Below are 19003 nucleotides of genomic sequence, written 5' to 3' on the forward strand. Positions count from 1 at the left end.
TTCGTCCGTGATGGCTTCACCAGCGCTGTCGTTAACCCAGCCGAATGGCAACGGGACCGGGCGTGTTGGTACTGGTTCGCGCTCGCCATCCAACTTCCTCTACCCAGCGCAGCGGGTGCCCTCCGCGCCGAAGCAAACGCCGGTGCCGGTGCCTGATCCTCGAAACCCGGCTTCCGGGGGCAACACGACTTTTACTCATGCCGTCGCTTCTGACCTGCCTCAAGCAGCAAACATAACGTCTTCCGCGAACGATGAGGAACAGAAAGCACGGCGCTTTGCAGAGGATTATGCGAGGCTCAGCGCCGCCATGGCAGAATGCGATCCGGATGCCGTTAGACGTGCCATCCGGGACAACCACGAGAGATGCCTCTTGGGATCCCACTACCACACGGCTTTTCTTGTACGTATGCCACTTTTGGTGGCCCATTACCTCGATCGCGGGGCTTGGGTTCCCACCTACTTCCCATAGCAAAGGGAACATCACTGACTCCTGCCCAGATGAACGTTACCATGCATCGCGCAGACGATGGGATCCTTCAAAGAGCCATCCGGGACTTTGGCTCCAGGATTGTCTCCGCGGGAAAGCACGACCTAATCGGCTGGATGAGTCAAGCTGACATCGACGAGGTCGCCGACAAGATCATCGCCAAGGCCAGCAATACCTTCCTCGACAAGGCCCTCGTAGCTCGTCTACCCACCATTGAGGCCCGCCGCCTGGTCAACGCACTCGCGCGGGCGGAGAGGCTAGGCTACGATGCCGCCGACATTGTCGAGAACGAAAATGTCATCCCGTCTCTGCCGAGCAGCACTCCTCTGACCACGGTTCAGCAGTACGACCCTGCGCAGCCCCTGACTTCAACGCCAACCCAAACGACACAATTGCCCTCTCAAACATGGAACTCAGCAAATGTATCTGACCTGACGTGCCCGACCTGTGGGCATGTCTCCCCAGGACCGTCCGCTCATAAACATGTAAGTTTTGTAGTCGTGAAACGAGAGCAGTAAACTGACGCTTCGCAGCACCTTACAAACTGGCTTTGCACCAGACCACTGCCGCCCGAAGGCCCTGGCGGAGAGACATACGTCTGCCCCTTCTGTGCCCAGAGGCTCAGTATCCTCGGCGCCCTGCAGTATCATATGCTGAACAAGATATGCGGTGACTTTGGCGACATCAAAAGGGAGCAGATCCTGCCCACCAAGCCGCCTGCCGGCCTCAACCCTCACACCAAGCGACGAGCACCGGACAATGCCGCGACTTACGTCTCCTCCGGCAGCAACAGCCCGGCGCCGCAATACCCGCCGGCTCCTCCTGCTGCCACGCAGACACCGCGCACAGCGCGGCCCAGTGCTCAGCCCGGCATGTCGCCAAACGTGCCCCTCGGCACGCCTCAAGCCAAAGACATGAGCCACCTAACGGCGCATCAGATCGAGGCATTGAAGGGGGAGCTACGGCTGGCCGAGGAGTCCTTCAAGATGAAGATTAACGACACCCAGAAATCGGGCGGCGACCCAGACGAGGTTCAGAAGAAGCTCACGAGTCTGAGGAACTCGTACGCATGCAAACAGAGCACGATCCGCAAAAAGTACGGAATCAAGCTGCGCCAGCGACGTGGCCGTGAGGAAATGGAGCTCGAGCGCGCGAGAATGGGTATTCCCGACCACGTGCCTCGCGCGATCGCGACGCCGACCAGGGACGTCCATGCAGACAAGCGGGCTCGTATCAACGGCGACGGTGATGCGACGACGACACTGGCCGCTCGGCAAGCCACGCCCATCAAGACTGTCGCCGTGACGGAGATGGGAAACGGGCTCAACGGATCAACCGCAACAGTCGCAACGGAGGACCCGACTCTGAGCACGTCGCAGGCGCCGAAGACGTCACAAGGAGAATCGAGTCGGCCATCGTCATCCTACCAGCACGGGAGCTACCGTGTTGAGGTCCACTTGCCGAGTCCGTCCAAACAAACGAAGTCCGCCTCGCCCAACGGCACGCCGGGTGACACCACCGCCTCTCGGGTGACGTCCGGCGGAACCATGACGGCCGAGAGGCTGCTGCAGAAGATACGCGGGGCTTCTGGCGCGTCCGGTGCTTCGGCTGACGACAATGAAGAGGACAGTTCTTCGGACGACTCGAGCACCGAAGGCGAGGACTGAAGAAGCCGCCGCTGACTGTATTTCTTCATCGGGTGGACGGGTCGCTTTCATCATTGTTTTTGCTGGGAAGACTGCATCCAGCATGGCAGACGCCCACGACTACCGCAAGGAGTCCTTTTTTACATCGTTGCGAGATCTGTCACTTTTCCAGATCGCAACCGCCAGATACCCACATTGCTTACTTTCTTTTCAACTTTTTCAACTTTTCTTCCAGATTTTATCGTTTCAAAGGGCTTGGTAGGCGTTGATGCCTTAGCGGGCACCGGACAGGATTTCGATCTGTATCATCTCGGACACATTGATATTTGGCAAGGCGAGGATGCTTTGCGCGAACCCTCCCTACCTTACTTTAGCTTTGCTGCATCACTCGGGGGATCGCGGGTCAGGGGCTGTGCCTGCGGGTGAGGATCTTACAGTGCCGGGGACAGGAGGTTTGGGCACAGGCAGTGGTATTCTTTTGAGGATTATTGCGAATAGACAAACAGACGAAGGAAAGCAATGCGATACACATGGTGGCTTGACTGGTTTATTTCTTTTTTGCTCCACAGCGGCTTGGAACCCATGAATGTGTGTGTGTGTGTGATCGGCAATGGTGCAGGCCGGCATGGACTTGCATGCGCTTCCGGGCTGCCAGCTGTTGATGCCAACCCAGCCCCCCCCCCCCCCCCCCCCCCCCCCTTCGCACTCGGGGAGGTATTCGGGAGGGTTTGGAACGCGCTGGATTCACGGTACAGATGCAGATGGCCTCCGGGACATACATGGCAGGTGAAGGCTTAAGTCGTATGACTGACAAGCATGGGGCTCCGTAAGGAACATGTGGCAACTGAAGGATGCTGTCGCTTCAGGAGGGACGCTGGGGGTCCCACTGGCCAAGGCCCGGTCGGGCGAGGTTGTGTCTGTAGCACGTTGATGCAGTGCCGGGGGGGGGGGGGGGGGGGGGTGTGCGGTCGGACGGTGACTCTGTGAGAAAGGGGGGTGCACTGGTTTTCTTCGTCTTCACTGAGGGTTGACAGCAGGAGCAGCAGCGGCATCGAGATGGAGCGGTCGTCGAGCCGTGAGAAGGCAGTTTGGACCGTGGAGTTGCGAAATGACATGGGCGCAACGCTCGAACGGATCGGGGTTAGGAATCATTTTTCCAATTTTTTTCTTCCATTTTTTTTCAATCTTTTTTAGAGGGCTCGCCCGATGGAGATTTGAGATGAACGCCACGCCACTCGGGAAGTATATCGGGGCGTTAGCGTTGACGCCATGGATAGGTATCCTTGACGGTGTAACCCGTCTCTCCTTGGGAGGGCACGCGGCGGTTGCTGGCGATGCCCTACCATGCGATTGTTGCGCCGCATGCTCTACACTACAAAAGGAGACGGGGGCGCCCGTTGGATCTCTCTCGAGAAGGAGACGAGTGCGGTTGCGTGAACGAGGTAGGCTGGTGGTCGCATGCGCGTGGGGGGGGGGGGGAGGAAACCAAACCGAGTGCGCCTGGCGGGCATGTTGGGCGGAGTTAGGGAGATGCAGCCAGGGGGGGGGCTTTTGTTTGAAGCCTAGGAGAAGAAGCACACAGATACCTAGAGAGCGTGTGATGGGCAGCGAGCCGTGCGGCGCCGTGCTTCACTTCGCGTCTTGCATGTCGGCCGGGTTTCACTCGCCCGAGGGCTGTCAGCCGTTTACATACAGTAGGTGCTCTGTAGTAAAGGCAGCCCGGGTGTGCGTCTTGCGCTGAGCGGATGGGCGGCATCGACTGGGGCGGAACGACGCGCGCAGTTCGTTCTGCAGGCGGCAAAAGAGAGTTGAAGGGGAGGAATTTGGAGCGTCGAGAAAAATGTGGCAGTCAATGTGAAACGCGGGCACCGCAGGAACGGTCCCCTGGCTTCATTTTGGGGCGTCCAGCGCCCGAAGGCGTGGCGTGGGAAAAATCGCGGTGCCTTTTATTTTATATTCTTTTTTTTATTTGACATGCAGATGTGGTGTTCGCGCTGGGCCCGACGAAGACAAGCTCTGAGAGGGTGGGGCGAGGTTGGCCACGGTGCCACGGCACTCTAATGGGTGGGTGCGGCGATGGGGGGGAGGGTTCCAAGTTGAGAGAAGGTGGGATTGGGATTGGCGGGTTTGACGGGGTGTTTGTTTGTGAAACATTGAAACCTTTTTTTTTTTTTTCTTTCTCTCTCTCACTCGTATGGTAAGCTCATTGACACACACGGCCGGGACGGCGATAGTTGGCCATTGGTTCTTGGTTCTTGGTTCTTGATTCTCGGATCCTGGCATTCAACCTCAAAAATCATCTCCCGCCAGGGGTTGTGAGGGCCTTTGTGATGCCACATCCCTCGCGGGGGACCATCGACTGGACCACGACGCAACATGGGCCAGAGAGACCAAGCCACCCCTGGGCTCCCAGGCCGTGCCGCCGGCGAGGCGCACCCAATGAAGCACTGGGGCGGCCTAGCTAGCGTCTGCCTCTCGATCTGTCGATGGAGCGGGAGATTTGCGCTCGTCGTCCGTGGTCGTCCAGCCTCCGCCGCCCGGCATGGCTTGTGCCCGCTGCAGAGCCAGCCTGCGAGCCTCTGCGATGCACACGCTCTGCTGCCGCCGCTGCTGCTGCTGCTGCTGCGGTTGGGGTTGGGGTTTTGGCGGTGGGCGGTTCGCACTCTCTCCCAGATACCTGGGCCCAGACCCCAGACTCGACCACTGCAGCGCCAAGATTCCGGGATCGCGAGGCCACGGCGAGGGTAGACCGTCACCGAGACGCTGCTGTCGTCTGATGCTGAGACTCTGGTGGGCGGGCCCCACGGAGCCCTTTGGCCTTTGCTGCCATGTCTCTGGTGCGTGTCTCCCGTCTGCCAGGCAAGGCCCGGTGAGACTCTATCCTGTCGCCTGGTCCTAGGCGATCGTCGCGTTGCGGCCGGGTGGTTCTCGGTGGAGATGAGGGGAGGTTCAAGTGTTGTTTTTTATTCCTGTCTGTCAATGTTTAATAATAAGTCTGGTCTGGCATGACCGCTCGAGTCTCTTTTTTTTTTCTTAAGCCTTGGATCCCTTCCCGTTCTTTTTTTCCCCCGTCTTGTTTCTCTCCTCGATTCCCTTCTTGTGTTTGTCTCTCGCGTTGGCTGTTTTTGTCTTTTGACATCTCGTGAGGCGCAAGTCTCTCTCTCTTATTTGTAGCCTCTTCTTTTTGGTGTTGCCCGTTCGTGACCTCGTCCGCCCAGCCAGCTAGCCTGTGCTTCGTACCCAACCATCCATTACCCCAGTCTCGAAACTGGATATACAATCACCTGGCCTCTGCGACGGCCTCCCTTCCATAATTTGGTCCGTCGAAGGAGGATTCAGCATCATCATACGGGCAGGGATAGCGACTTCTCAGTCTACTTAATTCGACAGCGGTAGAGAGCCGGCCTGTTGCATGGTCGTCTTTGAACTCCAAGGCACCGCGGTATCTGGCAAGCCCATCGGACCCCCGCCATCTCCACCACCGAACTCGAACGCGACTTAGACACCAGAGGTCGAAAAGGAAACTCTTCCTTTTAACCAGATTCAGAGAACCACCTGGAAGACGGGCGTCGTCGAAGACGAAAGGACAGAACCAGGGGCCTACCCTTCCCCCGAAAGGCGCACTCGAGCCCAGCAGCGGTCACAGCGTCAAAAACGCCCAAAGCAGCAAGCGACCACCAGATTCATGCGAGCCGGAACCCGTTTGGGCCGTTGGCAAGCGAGGCAAACCCAACAAGCGAGGCGATAAGCGTACCAGCAACTCCCCCCAAGGTTCAAGGGAATCCTCCACGGGAGCGGATCCGAAACATCAGACCGGAGGGGTGTGAAGCGCAGACGACAGGACATCTGTCGGAGAGGGAGAAGGGACGAGAAGACGGCGAGCTGTCATTGAGCAGCGCGTCCTAGGTCCGTGGTGCAGCGCATCCTGCGTTGTCCGGGTCCGAGGCCCGGCAGTCTTCCTGCCCGCCGAGCTTGTTTGGAGAGGCGGCAGTCGTACTTAATCATCATCCTCTGTCCCTTGCCCTGGGCCTGTCATTCATTGAGACGAAAGACTGGAGCGGCAAACCCGGGTAGTCGGCGGCGACACTGACAGCAATCCATTCATCGAACCCATTGACGACAAATAGACGGCAAGTGTTTCGGCCCCCCTCTCTCCAAGCGGCTCGCAAGGGAAGAGGACGTTCCGCGTCGCATCGCCCCCAAGCCACCTTTGTTGCCGGCGGAGGGTTGCAATTTTACAAATCGCGGATAGAGGACGGGTGGAGATACGGGCGACCCCTGGAGGGAAATTGCGCAGTACGGGAGCAGTGAGAGGGACGCTGCGTGAGTGGTGGTAAAGAGAGAGAGTGAGGAAGAGTAAGAGTGAGCGTGACCGAGAGTGAGACTCTCAACCACTGAGATGAGCGTGTGGGACGCCGCCGTAGGCGAAGGGCGAGGTGAGGGACGTGCAGGCGCGACGACGGCAGCGACAGGGGCAGGGCCAACCGCTATAACGGACCTGCAATTAGGACAAGGAGGCCCGGTGGGTCCGGGGAGTGACGCCAACGCCAACGGCGCCCCGCCAGGTACGAACAACAGCAGCACCACCAGTTCTGGACAAGGAACAGGAACCGACGGCGGCGGCGGTGGTGGTGAAGGTGGACAGGCCCAGCAGCAGGGTGGTGCCATTGGCCGTCGAACCAACAGCCTCAAGATTACCGGCAGCCCTCAAAAGAAGTTGAAGCCGCCGCCGCAGCTGCACGAGAGGAGCCTGCTCGTGACCGGCTCTGCCTCTGCCGCGAAAGGACACCATTCGTCAACCTACCGCCATCCCGAAGCGCCGCCGCCCCATCGCTCCCAGTCGCTATCCGTACATGAACACCAACACCAACAAACAAGCAACACGCAACATCTGCGGGTGCATCTGAGAGGAGGAGCCGCAGCACACGTCCAGGGCCAGAGGCAAGGACCGCCGCAGCAGTACCAGCCCGTCCAGCCGTATCAGTTCCAGGTGCCCGGAAGAGGACCAGCAGGACTAGGAGTACCGTCGCTGGCATCCCCTCCCCAGAATCGAGACACCATCGCCAACTTCAACAAGAAGCATCGCCAGACGCACAGCTCGACGAGCGCCTTGCACCGCCAGACCTACTGGCCCGACAACTTCCGCAACCCGCGCCACGGACTCGGCATCCAGCATAACACCACGCCCCCGACGACAACGACCCCGAACAACGAGACTGAACGCCCAAAGACGCGTCCCAAAGAGAGTGCGCCTGCTAAAGAGTAAGTTTGCTTTCCTTGTGGTATTTTTTGATCGCGTGATGCGAGGTTCCTGCGAGAGGCGACGGGCGAGGGCAAGCCGAAACGACAGGATACGCGACGAACAATGCGTGCCGGCCTACATGACGGAGTATACCAACAAGGAAACACGCACGCACGCACACCGACTCGGCGGGGGGAACAAGGAGCAACGAACACGGCAACCAGCTCCGTGTCCGGACCTCCGTCGTTCCTGCCCACCGGGTCTCGTCTCTGGGCTCTGGGCTCTGGGCGGGAAACAACACCAGTTCTCGCTCCCCGCCCTCCTTCTCCGCCAATCTTGATGCGCCAACCGACGGGATCAAGCTCAAGCTCAAGCTCAAGCTCAAAAAGCAAATCGCCCATCACCGTCCCCCGACGCGCCGGCCATCCCAAGTCGCCTTCCTGCCGCCCGACGTGCCGTGTACGCCATTAGGCCTCAACGCCGGAAGTGACGCGTATCAACCCCTTCCTCGAGCCGCCGCTCACCACTCCCACAATGGCCGCGGCAGCCTCCTCTTCGCGCATGCTCCTCGCCCACGGCGACGTCTCTCGCGACCTCGACTCGCTCCAGGAAGCCTTTGCTAACATTCCTCGCTCCCGCAGCAACCTCGACCGGCTCGCGCCCCCTCGCAACCACCGCGATACTTCTGACTTCTGGCGCCCTCCTTCCTCCATCTACTCCGTCAACGACAACTTTGTCTCCCCCCTTTCGCCAGACTTCGCCGACGTGGCTGCCTCGGGTAATTACGCCTCCGCCGCGGCGGAAGTCTCCCCCCCGAGCTCTCCTGAGCCGGAAGCTCACAGAGACGGGTAAGTCATGCACCACCGCCAAAAGCAAACAACGAGCACACCAAAAGCCGGCCCGTTGTCTCTCATTCCACGTGGCGTGGCCTCGGCGTTTTTGTCCTGGACAACCGACCAGTACCAGTCAACCGCTGACCATGTGTTTCTCGTTCAGGACCCTTATGCAGCACCGCAGTGTCTCGCCCATGACCGACTCTCCCCACATGTCGCAGCAGCTCGATGCCGGAGCTGAGCACGGCCGTCCGGGCCAGCAGCCGACCCCGGAGCCTCAGCAAAAGACCAACATCCCAATGATGCGCCGGGAGCGTCGCAAGAACCAAGAGGCCGCGGCTCACACGCTCCGCGAGACCAAGTCCCAGCAGCGCCTGCGGATCCAGCGCGAGACCAGGTGGGATGACATGACGGGCGAACCCACGTCCCAGGACACGGGCCGTGCGGGCCAAGTCAGACCACAAGAGTACGCCCAGGAATTCGGGGCGAATCAGCCTTTCGGTAAGTCGCCAGCCGCTATGAGGGCCATGCAGAACGCACCACAGGCGCATCAAACTTTTGGTGACCGGCTGCGAAGGTTAAGGCCCAGCGGCGGGAACCAGAAGCAGCAGCCGCCGGCCGAATCTGCCACTGCTGTTGAGGCCATCGACGAGCGCCCGCCTTGGCGCGGCGCAAGCGGACGGACGCCCATCGTCAACCCAGTCCGTGACACCAAGCCCGCAGAACCTCTCAACATCCCGCCCCAGGGCACGAGACGCGCTGCCGTTGGGCCTCGGCTGCCCATCGCAGGTGTCGGTTCACCACTGTCCCCTGTCAGCCCCTCGAGATCTGAAACGTCACCGCGCTCAAGGACGCCCACAGTCAGAACCATCATCAGCGCTCCCCGCCAGCTGACTGCTTCGCCCTCCGTGTCCTCACCCTCGGCCACTCGAACCCCGCCTCCCGCACAGTCCTCATATCCCAGTCCTCCCAACTCGGGCGCGGGCGTCCAATCGCCCGTACATGCGACGCCCGAAGCCACTACTGACGCCAATGTCGCGACCCGACAGCCTGCACCCTTGCATGGCCTACCCTTCGCCCCTAATGCAAATCTCGGCCGCGACAAGGCCATCCGGAGAAAGCCTCCTCCCGTCAACTCGCAGCCTCTGCATGCACCGAAGCCGTCATACTCGTCGAGCGTCTACTCTGACCTCACCATCCAAGCACCAGACAGTCACGAAATCTCACCTCCTCGTGCTCCTGCAGTAGCCCAACGCGAAGCCGCCGCCAGAGATAACGACACCGCGGGTCAGCCTCCCTCGAGGTTCAGCGTCACGACCTACGCCGCCTCGACGCAGGATACACCGCGCGAATCTGCAGACACGGATCGGCCCCCGGTTCCGTCACTACCAACTCCGCCTCAGCAGGCCGACGGCGTCATGAACCGCAAGCGTCCGCCTGTCCTCAACTCCCCGAGCCCTTCGATCAACCCCGACGAGCCCTTTGTCATCTCCTTGTCGTCCCCTTACATGTCGGGCGCCTTTGCCGAAGACACCTCGCCGCCTCCTGCCCGAACACAACTCCCCAGTCAGCAGCAGCAGCCGTTGCCACGGACCAGCTCTGCCAGCTTGTTCAGCAACTCGAGCCGCCCCGATTCGGTCTGGTCCACTAGCAAAGCCTTGCCGCCGCCTCCGACCGAGATCTCCATGGTCAACGACCGCGTTGGGTACCTCAACGCCCGGCTGGAGTCGCTGGGCAACCGTCGCATCAACATCAACCAAGCCATCAAGCAGATGACGGAGCTGATGCCAACCGACAGCATCCTGGCGAGCGAGGCCGTCCTCCGTAAGCGCGAGGCCGAGAAGCGCAAGGTGGAATCCCTCAAGGTCGAGCTGGCCGAGGTCCAGCGCGAAGAGTACGAAATCGGCCTCAAGCTGCACCGTGCATACAAGAGGATGGACCGCAACGCAGAGTATGAGCCGACAACGCTCTGGGTGAGGAGAGTTACTGGCTAGTCCTGGCCCCTTGCGGCGAGGGCTTGCCTGTACGGCGCCTGTATGGGTGCCGCAGCGCCTTGTTCATTCCTGGCCGTTCAGACGCCAGGTTTGGGTGTGGTTTGGGTTGCGGACAGTGGCTGAAGCGTTTCATAGGAGTTTACGCTGTTGAAGACGGGTATTCGATGCAAAGCACGGAGTTATGGGCTCTAGTCTTACACTTTGTCTACTTTACACGGTTCTTGGGAGGCTGGGAACCACGATCAGGTCTGGCCTCTCGAGGGGTTTGTTTCTCTTCCTGTTTTTGATACCTATTTTCCCCGCGCATGAGCTGTAGAACAGAAATTCAAGAAAACACTTGATCCCCCAAAGACGGGCGGTTTCGCCGCTGCTTGGCGACCCAATGTTTTGAAACAGTGAACGTGATGGGACGAAGAGGGCCTTGATGCAAAGGCGATCCGCTTCGGTCTGCCGACGACTGTCTGTGCGCACACTCTCCATGTAAGAGTGTGCACACATCTGACCAAAGGCACTTTTTAAGTACGGCCGAAGCTTTAGGGGAGAGCGCGACGCATATGCGCCGATCCTCCAACGCCGTCCTGATCGGCGTTGCAGACAGGGATATGGTGGCCTTGGCTATCTTATCTGCAGCGGCGGGGGGTTCGTTCGGATGAGGGGCGGGGGGTAAGTGTGTCCCCCGTCCCAGGTATGCGTGACGTCCTCCAACTCAATTCCGACCTTGCTTTGAGGACCGCATGCCGCCGGGGAACCGGAACGGAACGGGACCGGGAGTCTTTTTTACCGGCTTGGGGGACGCCATGGATTGACGACCGCGGGGAGTTTGGGTCTGCTTCCGCTGTCACTTTGTGAGGAGGCGTCTGCGGCGTGATGCTACTGCGTCAAAGCCAAGGGCGAGGGTATGCATTCTGGGGAGGGGAGGTATCGACGGGTACGACGTCTTGCTTCCGTAGGATTTGGGGTTCGGCACGTCGGTGTTCGTCTTTCGCTGGCCGGGAGAACGGGAGTGTGGGAGCGGCGATAGCGGGTACGGCTTATAACGTCTTAGTGAGAAACCCTGTTCAGAGTAGAACGGCAAGGCCTCTCCCGATGCTAGAATACTACGGCTTTCTTGTAAAGACTGTGCTCGACCCGGCGTCGTCGTCCAACCGTGGAGAGCGCCGGCGTCATTAGGATAGTCTATTGGTACCGTGCCGTGAGACTTCTGGGTGCTTCGTTGGATATGGAGAACTAAGAAGTGGCACTCGTGCCGCACTGGTGCTCAAGTCTGGGTTTACTACACCACCAGATGAGCATCAATCCTGCTCTCTGGAATGAGTGACAATAGATTCCGGTGTACAACTCCTGATTGTCTTCAATCCTTAGGGGTATAGGAAGACGTAGAATACAAATGCTTGAAGCCGAGAGAGCTCGCCGCAAAGTCTGAGGGACCTGCGATGTCGGACACCGTCGGTGAAGACTCGCCTCACAGGAAACCAGCATCAATTCCTACGGTGTGCGCGACTCCAAGACAAGGAGCTGTACAAGACCATGCATTATAGGATGGCAAGTCTCGTGGGTTGCCATGTTGTTTCACCTTGATAGGGAGCCTTTTTCTTTCGTAGAGCAGTTGTTGTTTGTCATAAATCGTCTACCGCACTCGAAACCCCCAGTTTACACTTAATTGTCCAATTCAAACACCCGCTTCACATCGTGATAATCCGAACCTAGTCCGCATCGGGCCGTACAGAGCCCTGAATGTCATATTAAAGACTTTGCTCCAAGACCTCTGACCTCTCATGTACGTTCGACAAGATACTCGACCACACCCGTCAAGATCCTTCCACAGATTCACCAATTTCTAGCCGTTTCTAAAGCCACCCACATTCTGCTCGTCAGCTGCACGACTTCTCCTCCATGATCGGTATCCAAACTGAAATTGCCACAGCCAGACGCCAAGCCCGATCAATACGATGCCAACAAAGATGATCACAACCGCGACGATGACCATAGCCGCGAACCACGCGCTGACCTCTGAGACAACTCGCCATCCCCCCTCATTGTAGCCAGACTTGACTGCCAGCACCACCTGCATCGCCGAGAGAATCAGAGACAGTGCTGCGAACACGAACAGGAGGGGGGCGCCAAATTCTTTCAGAAAATCGCTTATTTGCCAAAACTGCTCTTCATAGAAGAGTCCGTTCGGGAACTTCCTTCTCGTCGCGGCCGCAGGTTGAAAGATGCGTACAGCCCAGTGCAGTCGTGACAGGCGGAGCTGGCCAAAGCGCCACCTAAGAGACACCTCGTCGTCACTGGCATTAGAAAAAGACCGGATAAATGCCACGAATCTGACATACGGTAGCTCTTCTGCTGCATCCATTGGTAATAGGAAAGACGAAGGGATGAGATGCGCCTCCCTGGCTAACTCAAAGTCCGAGGGGTAGCGGATCAGGCGGTCGTACGAACGCACGAACCCGAGTGCCTTGCCGCGGTATTCGTTTCCAATGGCGAGGTTCTCATCCCAAAACGAGTGGCTGAGCAAATAGTGTGGTAAAGGTTTGATGTAGACGGTGTTGTAAGTCAAAGCACCCACTTTTCGGCCACCCCTGCTTTTCGGCCACCCAAAAACGAGGCTATCGCAACACAACCACCTATTTCAATTAACTATCGCCGAGGCCCAGATGCAACTATGATACAGCTTTCTGCTTCGCTAGGGCAATCAGATGCGCTGGATTCATCTGTATCCATTTCAACTTCGCCAGCCTCGATCTGGGCTTGCCGTATATCGCTGATGTTAGCGAACTTAGTATTAGGGTCGATTTTGACAGTCTTCCTCTTCCTTGTTGCAGTATTGCTAACTTGGGCCTGGAGAAGCTGTATTTGGTGCTGGGCAGTAGCTAGCTGGAAGGACTGCTCTTGGAAGCCTTTTTTGACCTTTCTGAATAGTTGGCGTTGTGTGGTGATACTTTGATCCATCTTGTTGAATAAGTCTAGTTGACTGTTGAGATCCTGTATCTTCTTAGGCGTAGACCACGCAACAGCAGATACAGCAGATGCCTATCTATCTATACCCTGAGTATCCTGGATACCCTGGATATCCTGGGTAGCCTTGTTATGTGGTGTTGATGGTGCTGTTGCCTTGGGTAGCAGCAAAGAGCTTAAAAGAGGTCTAGTTGTAGAAACAGGCCATAGTCCAGTATATTTCCAGCCACTTAGAATGTTCTTTTTCGTCAGCCCAGCTAGGCGCGCCAGCTGATAACAAGATAGGAAGTGTTTTTTACCTACTATAGTTGAATCGTTCCATTGGTTGAGGTTAGGCTGGAGCCTATTACGATAGGCTGCCTTGACTGGGCTGAAGACTGACTGATCTAGTGGCTGAAGGACATGGGAGGTATGTGGCGGTAAGAATAACAGATGGACGTTATTAATATAGTATTGCCACATAAACTCTGTCGTTGTATGGCTCTCATGCCTATCCAGGACCAGCAGTCTGGCCTGATCAGGCTGGGAGGGGGCAGTCTGCGGCAAGAAGACCTTCAGCAGCCACTCAACAGCAGTCTCATCAGTTGTCCATCCATTCTCTGTTGCTGTAAACTCCTATCCATAATATGGGCCAAGATCTAGAGGAAACCACTGCTGCTGGACTGTCTTGCCCTTATATATCACAAGAGGATGTAGTGCCAGGCCCTCAGCTGAGATACACTCGATAATAGATACCCAGGCTCGCGATCCAGGCTGCTTTTTCCGTATAGACTTGGTCTCTGCCTTGCCCAGCACCAGCCTATTTGCGCCTTGGCCCTCAAGGATACCAGTCTTATCCATGTTGTATCTGTTGGCTGGTTGGATGGCTGATATTGCTGGGATTGCGAGATATCTGAACTAGTCCCTGATAATCTCAGTAGATGCCCCATTAACACGTCTAGAATCAATAGATCGACTTCTCTGGACCTTGATAGATGGGTTTCTTCGTATAAAGGCATCTAACCATCTCTTTCCTAGAGGCTGGGTATTGCCCATCGCATTCAGGATACGCTGGGCAAATTCTCTGACTTGCTGATGCGTTGGCGCAAGCCCGAGGTCAGCCTGTATTTGCACCCAGCTTGCCAGCTTAGCCTCTTGACTAATAGAGAGCCTTTGGAGGTCTTCAAATGCTGCTGCTCTAGGTTGGCTGCCCTTTAATCGACTTTGCAGTGTTGATCGTGGTACCCCCTATCGCTTAGAGGCATCGCGAGCAGATACCTCATCTGCAATGTCGGCAAGCGCTCGATTGACTTCAAATTCGGTATACTGGACCATTAGACTATAAAGAGTAGATGCTAGAAAAATAAAGCGATTTGATGAAGAATAGAAAATGTTGTGATAGTTAGAAGTTGGAGGGCATCTAGAAAATGGGTGGCTGGGCGGCATTTTCGGGTGGCCGAAAAGCAGGGGTGGCCGAAAAGTGGGTGCTTTGACTTAGTTCCAGACCAAGTGCAGGTTAGGGTCCTCAGTAGGGATAATCTTGCGGCCCTTCTGGAGATGTTTGTGAATGGGGTCGATGTGTTTGCTCGACTTACGGGCAAACAGTTCAAGATTCGGATACAAATCCTCAAGCACAGGGCATGACAGCTCGGCGTCAAGGAAGTCGGCTAGTCTCTCGGGAGCAACCTGGTGCGGAGCAACCTGATGCATAAGCTCGACCATTGCAGCGAACGGAACATCGCCCATTTCTCCAAGAACAGAATCGAAATTGGATGCCGTAGAAGTTGATAGTCTCCGTCTTCTCCAGAACAGCAGAAGCGGCGGTGTACATAGACAGGACGATCAAGATATCGAACACAAGTAATCGGTACCCGATTGGGCATCAGGCTGGCCAAGAAGAGGGGTCTGACAGCATTCAGTCCCAGGCACCAAAAAGGTCAGCCTCCAGCAGGCTGGCCAAAGGATGCGACAACCAAAACACAACAACAATCACATACGATCGCCGTCCAGTCGTTGTTCTGTGCGCACATTCTATATCCTCCCTTTCGACCATACTGAAGGAACACCGATTATCCCTATCAAGCGAGTTGATGAATTGCTCTGGCGACCATGGACCACTCCGCATCGCTCTACGTTCTGATCGTTTTGCTGTCGGTCGCCTTCCTCTACGACCAATTTACGAAGAGAATTCCGACCCGAAAGAACGATGAACAAGGCCCAAAGTCACCTTTCGGGATTATGCCAGTAGGCGATGCTGACTTACCAACGCGAGTTGACGGGGTTGAGTAGGCGCAGTCAAACCTGTCGTTCACAACCAGAGTCACTAACTAAGGCAGCATTGTCTTCATCCATGGCCTGGGATCAAACCCCGACACAACGTGGCAAGCCAAAGCCAGCCCTCGTGAAGAAGCGCTGATTAATAACGAAAAGTTCGTGAACTGGGTCCGCGACTTCCTCCCCAATGATCTTCAGACGACCCAGCGAAACATTCGCATCTTCTTCTACAACTACGACACGTACTGGAAGAGAGACGCAATAGAGTTTCGGCTTGAGAGCCTTGGTAATGAATTCCTAGAGGCGCTTTACAGTACACTTTACAAGTCTGAGTCGGTGAGTATCCATAGCGGCATAAGCCCTGGTAAATAAGTGCTGATATCTGCGGTTCCAGGAACAGAGTAGACATCTGATTTTCGTAGCACACAGTCACGGAGGTCTCGTAGTCAAGCAGGTATGTTGGCACGCTACAGGCAGTCGTGTACACCGACAAGCCTAACTTGGGCAGGCACTTGTTCAAGCCCAGCTCGACCAAAGGTTTGAATTTATAGTGGGATCTACAAAGGCGGTTCTCTTCCTGGGCTCGCCACATCGTGGAACCAGCTTCGGCAAGTGGGGTTGGATGTTTGCTCAAGCTCTGCGGCCCCTTGGTTCAAATCCATCAATCCTAGCGGACTTGGGGTATGATGCGTTTCCGTTGTACGACTTGCATAAGAACTTCGTCAAGACTACTACTCGAAAGGATTTGCGAATTTTCAACTTTTTTGAAAAGCGGCCAACGCTAATACTTCAAGTGTGGTTCGTTCAATGGAAACAATTCGTAAGTAGACCGTCATGCCTGATGGAATGCGCTGACAGCAAAACCAGTGCGTTCGTAAGCAGTCCGCCACGTATGAGGCGGAAGACGTTCGAAACATCGGTCTGCCTGTGGACCATTACGGTTTGAACAAATTCGGATCCAGAAGCGCCGCCTATGAGACCATCAAATCGAAGCTTCTCGAAGTAACCAAGGACCTAGCCAAGCAGGCAAAGCACCACTACTCCGTTCCTCTCGAGAAGGTAGACACTTACACCGAGCGAGTCAAGGTGTCCAAGGAACTTGAAGACAAACTGGAATTACGACGTGAGAAAGCAGGCGTCCCGCATGCAGCTGTTCTTCACGGCTTGGGCGGCAGTGGTAAATCCCAGATAGCGCTGGATTACGCTCAGCGACAACGAGATCGATACAACCCCATCCTCTGGCTCGATGCGACGGACCAGGAGTCAATGCGATCCAGTTTCAAGAGATGCGCTACAGAGCTCCAATTATTGGACGAGCGTGCTGAGAACCAAGGATCATTATTCGAAGATTCAGCCGTCCAAGCAGTAAACCGATGGCTTCACAATAGAACGGAGGCGGACGATGAATGGCTTGTAATAGTCGACAATGCCGATGATATCAGCTGGGGCGTCAAGGGAGTTATACCGAAGGGTAAACGCGGATGCATCATCATAACCAGCCAATACGATCTATGTACACAGCTGCTTAACAAGGACTGTGGCGAGATTCGCGTTGGTAATATGTCACCGACGGAAGGAACGAGGCTTCTCCTCAAGCATCTGAGTCTAGACGCGGATTCAGCTTCTGAAGAGGTTCAACGCTGCTGCAACGAGTTAGTGGCAAAACTTGGACGTCTTCCGCTGGCCATTGATCTTGCTGGTGCCTACATCGGCATCAACGCTACGCCCCAGGTTGCCCTGTCACAATATCTTGCTGATTATGACAGGCATCACAGTGAGCTTCTCAAAATGGATAAATTCCAGGGACTGCGACCGACGAAAAGGACTGTGTGGACAGTGTGGAACGCCACATTAGAGAAGATCAGAAAGGATAATACGACTGGGAGCCCTGACTTGCTGCTAACGCTCCTTGCACATTTTCAAGGCAAAGTTGTGCAGGAGGAGATTTTTCGCCTTGCAAGTCTAGGCATGGCAAAGGTCAAAGCTGAGTTGAGCGAGACAGATCAGGTGGTATTGCATGATCTTGAGCAATTTCTTTCGCTCACAAATGACGGGTGGGATAGTTTCCAATACCGACAGAGCCACGAAGTCTTGGTGCGTTACCACCTACTGCAGAAGGTGGAGAGGACAGAGAAAGTGCCATGGGCTGGCGTGACGATGCATAGCCTGGTACGGTGGAGGGCAAAGCAAAATCACAATGACAGACCATGGCTTTGGTGGTACAAAGCACTTATTGTGGCGGCGTGCGATCAACTCATTCGCGAAGAAAAAATCGAGTTTCGTCGACACTTGATCGTGCATCTACAAGACATCGACAAGGTATCCACTGTCGAGGGCCAAGACACAGAGAGCTTTGAGACTTTTGCAGGGGAGAAGCTGGGTATAATATACTATGATGAAGGCCGCTGGAAGGAGGCCGAAGAGCTAGAGGTTCAGGTGATGGAAACAAGAAAGAGGATGCTTGGAGAGGAGCACCCTGACACGCTTAAAAGCATGATCAACTTAGCTTCGACGTACACGGAGCAAGGCTACTGGAAAGAGGCTGAGAAGCTACAGGTGCAGGTAATGGAGGCAGGAAAGAGGGTGCTTGGAGAGGAGCATCCTGACACGCTTAACACTATGAACAACTTAGCTTCGACGTACACGGAGCAAGGCCGCTGGAAAGAGGCTGAGGGACTAGAGGTCCAGGTGATGGAGACAAGAAAGAGGGTGCTTGGAGAGAATCACCGTGACACGCTTGATATCAAAAGCAACCTAGCAGTAACGTTTCAGAAGCAAGGCCGCTGGAAGGAGGCCGAAGAGCTGGAGGAGCAGGTGATGGAAACAAGAAAGAGGATGTTTGGAGAGGAGCATCCTGATACGCTTAAAAGCATGATCAACTTAGCTTCGACGTACACGGAGCAAGGCCGCTTGAAAGAGGCTGAGGGACTAGAGGTCCAGGTGATGGAGACAAGAAAAAGGGTGCTTGGAGAGAATCATCCTGACACGCTTGATATCAAAAGCAACCTAGCAGTAACGTTTCAGAAGCAAGGCCGATTGGACGAGGCTGAGAAGCTACAGGTGCAGGTAATGGAGGTACGAAAGAGGGTGCTTGGAGAGGAGCATCCTGACACCCTTAACAGTATACACAACTTAGCGTCAACGTACAGCGAACAAGACCGCCAAGAGGAGGCTGAGGGACTAAAGGTGCAGGTAATGGAGGCAAGAAAGAGGGTGCTTGGAGAGGAGCATCCTGACACGCTTAGCAGTATGAACAACTTAGCGTCAACGTTTTGGGACCAAAGCCGCATAGAGGAAGCTGAGGAATTAGAGGTGCAGACGTTGGAGGCAAGAAAGAGGGTGCTTGGAGAGGAGCATCCTGACACGCTAAACAGTATGTACAATTTGGCTTACATCCGAAAGTCCAAAGACAGATGGGAGGATGCTATCGGTTTAATGCAGGAATGCGTAAATCTGAGCCAAGAAGTTCTTGGTTTTGACCATCCTCGTACAAAGGCTTCTTCATCAGCTCTTAGTCGGTGGCAAATACTGCGGCAACAGGAGTCACAGGGAGCAAGTGAGGCTATCGTTAAATAGAAAACTATGGAGTC

General features: G+C 55.8%; 5 protein-coding genes across 5 annotated transcripts; 4 read left to right on the forward strand and 1 right to left on the reverse strand.

Moving 5' to 3' along the window:
• Positions 1-10: 10 nt before the first annotated feature.
• On the forward strand, positions 11-2154 carry ColSpa_08357 (uncharacterized protein; the record flags this gene model as incomplete). Its single annotated transcript, XM_049274569.1, has 4 exons — positions 11-400; positions 499-972; positions 1021-1615; positions 1832-2154. The coding sequence occupies 4 exons, from the start codon at positions 11-13 to the stop codon at positions 2152-2154; spliced, it is 1782 nt and encodes a 593-aa protein (XP_049130526.1).
• Positions 2155-6532: 4378 nt separating this feature from the next.
• ColSpa_08358 (uncharacterized protein) lies at positions 6533-7399 on the forward strand (the record flags this gene model as incomplete). Its single annotated transcript, XM_049274570.1, has 1 exon — positions 6533-7399. The coding sequence occupies one exon, from the start codon at positions 6533-6535 to the stop codon at positions 7397-7399; it is 867 nt and encodes a 288-aa protein (XP_049130527.1).
• Positions 7400-7909: 510 nt separating this feature from the next.
• ColSpa_08359 (uncharacterized protein) lies at positions 7910-10202 on the forward strand (the record flags this gene model as incomplete). Its single annotated transcript, XM_049274571.1, has 2 exons — positions 7910-8223; positions 8372-10202. 2 exons carry the CDS (start codon positions 7910-7912, stop codon positions 10200-10202), a joined length of 2145 nt encoding a protein of 714 aa, XP_049130528.1.
• A 1837-nt stretch (positions 10203-12039) lies between these two features.
• On the reverse strand, positions 12040-12558 carry ColSpa_08360 (uncharacterized protein; the record flags this gene model as incomplete). The annotated part of the gene is made up of 1 exon (XM_049274572.1): positions 12040-12558. The coding sequence occupies one exon, from the start codon at positions 12556-12558 to the stop codon at positions 12040-12042; it is 519 nt and encodes a 172-aa protein (XP_049130529.1).
• Positions 12559-15248: 2690 nt separating this feature from the next.
• Positions 15249-18989, forward strand: ColSpa_08361 (nephrocystin-3; the record flags this gene model as incomplete). The annotated part of the gene is made up of 4 exons (XM_049274573.1): positions 15249-15361; positions 15476-15749; positions 15922-16233; positions 16296-18989. The coding sequence occupies 4 exons, from the start codon at positions 15249-15251 to the stop codon at positions 18987-18989; spliced, it is 3393 nt and encodes a 1130-aa protein (XP_049130530.1).
• Positions 18990-19003: the final 14 nt, after the last annotated feature.

The sequence above is a fragment of the Colletotrichum spaethianum genome (genome assembly GCF_022836535.1).
Source record: "Colletotrichum spaethianum MAFF 239500 DNA, contig22, whole genome shotgun sequence".
NCBI lineage: Eukaryota > Fungi > Ascomycota > Sordariomycetes > Glomerellales > Glomerellaceae > Colletotrichum > Colletotrichum spaethianum.